Genomic DNA, 1,217 nt, shown 5'->3' on the forward strand with positions numbered 1-1,217 from the left:
AGAGTGAGAGTCCATGGAGAATTGAGCTAGTCCGTTAGCGTTCTAGCCACATTAGCAGTGGTAGCTGGTGATGATGACGAGGTGATGAACCCATTAGCCCTGCTAGCTCAGTGAGCCCCAGTTGCTCTGTGTGTGTGTTCGCGCCATGACTCTGTCCCCATTGCTCCATCGCTGCAGGGCTCAGTGTCTCCAGAGAAAAGCAAAGAGCTGCATACATTCAGAGTATCTTGTTCCTAAACATCACGCCATGGCTGAGAATAGGCCTCCTCCACCTCAGGCTTTGGGTTAATTCAGATGACTGTGTAATGGTACAAGAGGCCATGAATGAGCTGTATCCTCCTGCTCCACATACAGCTGTTGTTGATCCATACTGCTGGACATCAGAGAGAGTGACTGTCTGGACAGCTTACGGCTAGGGCTGGATACAGGCTGTTTCTGTGATGTGGGGCTGGATACAGGCTGTTTCTGTGATGTGGGGCTGGGTACAGGCTGTTTCTGTGATGTGGGGCTGGATACAGGCTGTTTCTGTGATGTGGGGCTGGATCCAGGCTGTTTCTGTGATGTGGGGCTGGATACAGGCTGTTTCTGTGATGTGGGGCTGGATACAGGCTGTTTCTGTGATGTGGGGCTGGATACAGGCTGTGTTTCTGTGATGTGGGGCTGGATACAGGCTGTTTCTGTGATGTGGGGCTGGATACAGGCTGTGTTTCTGTGATGTGGGGCTGGATACAGGCTGTGTTTCTGTGATGTGGGGCTGAATACAGGCTGTGTTTCTGTGATGTGGGGCTGGATACAGGCTGTTTCTGTGATGTGGGGCTGGATGCAGGCTGTTTCTGTGATGTGGGGCTGGATACAGGCTGTTTCTGTGATGTGGGGCTGGGGCCAGCTGGATACAGGCTGTTTCTGTGATGTGGGGCTGGATACAGGCTGTGTTTCTGTGATGTGGTGCTGGATACAGGCTGTGTTTCTGTGATGTGGGGCTGAATACAGGCTGTTTCTGTGATGTAGGGCTGGATACAGGCTGTTTCTGTGATGTGGGGCTGGATACAGGCTGTTTCTGTGATGTGGGGCTGGATACAGGCTGTGTTTCTGTGATGTGGGGCTGGATACAGGCTGTTTCTGTGATGTGGGGCTGGATACAGGCTGTTTCTGTGCTGTAGGGCTGAATACAGGCTGTTTCTGTGATGTGGGGCTGGATACAGGCTGTTTCTGTGATG

The 1,217-nt window shown here is 52.3% G+C and overlaps 1 protein-coding gene across 1 annotated transcript in view; it reads right to left on the reverse strand.

Moving 5' to 3' along the window:
• Window positions 1-412: 412 nt before the first annotated feature.
• LOC123743838 (mucin-2-like) overlaps window positions 413-1,217 on the reverse strand; it is a 49,649-nt gene continuing 48,844 nt past the window's right edge. The window contains exons 3-4 of the mRNA XM_045722526.1: window positions 957-1,217; window positions 413-647 (exon numbers count right to left, since the gene is read on the reverse strand). The exon at window positions 957-1,217 is cut by the window's right edge and continues 623 nt beyond it. Coding sequence (XP_045578482.1) covers window positions 413-647; window positions 957-1,217 — 496 coding nt within the window. The remainder of the gene's footprint in view (window positions 648-956) is intronic.

The sequence above is a fragment of the Salmo salar genome, chromosome ssa07 (assembly GCF_905237065.1).
Source record: "Salmo salar chromosome ssa07, Ssal_v3.1, whole genome shotgun sequence".
In the NCBI taxonomy this organism is placed as follows: domain Eukaryota; kingdom Metazoa; phylum Chordata; class Actinopteri; order Salmoniformes; family Salmonidae; genus Salmo; species Salmo salar.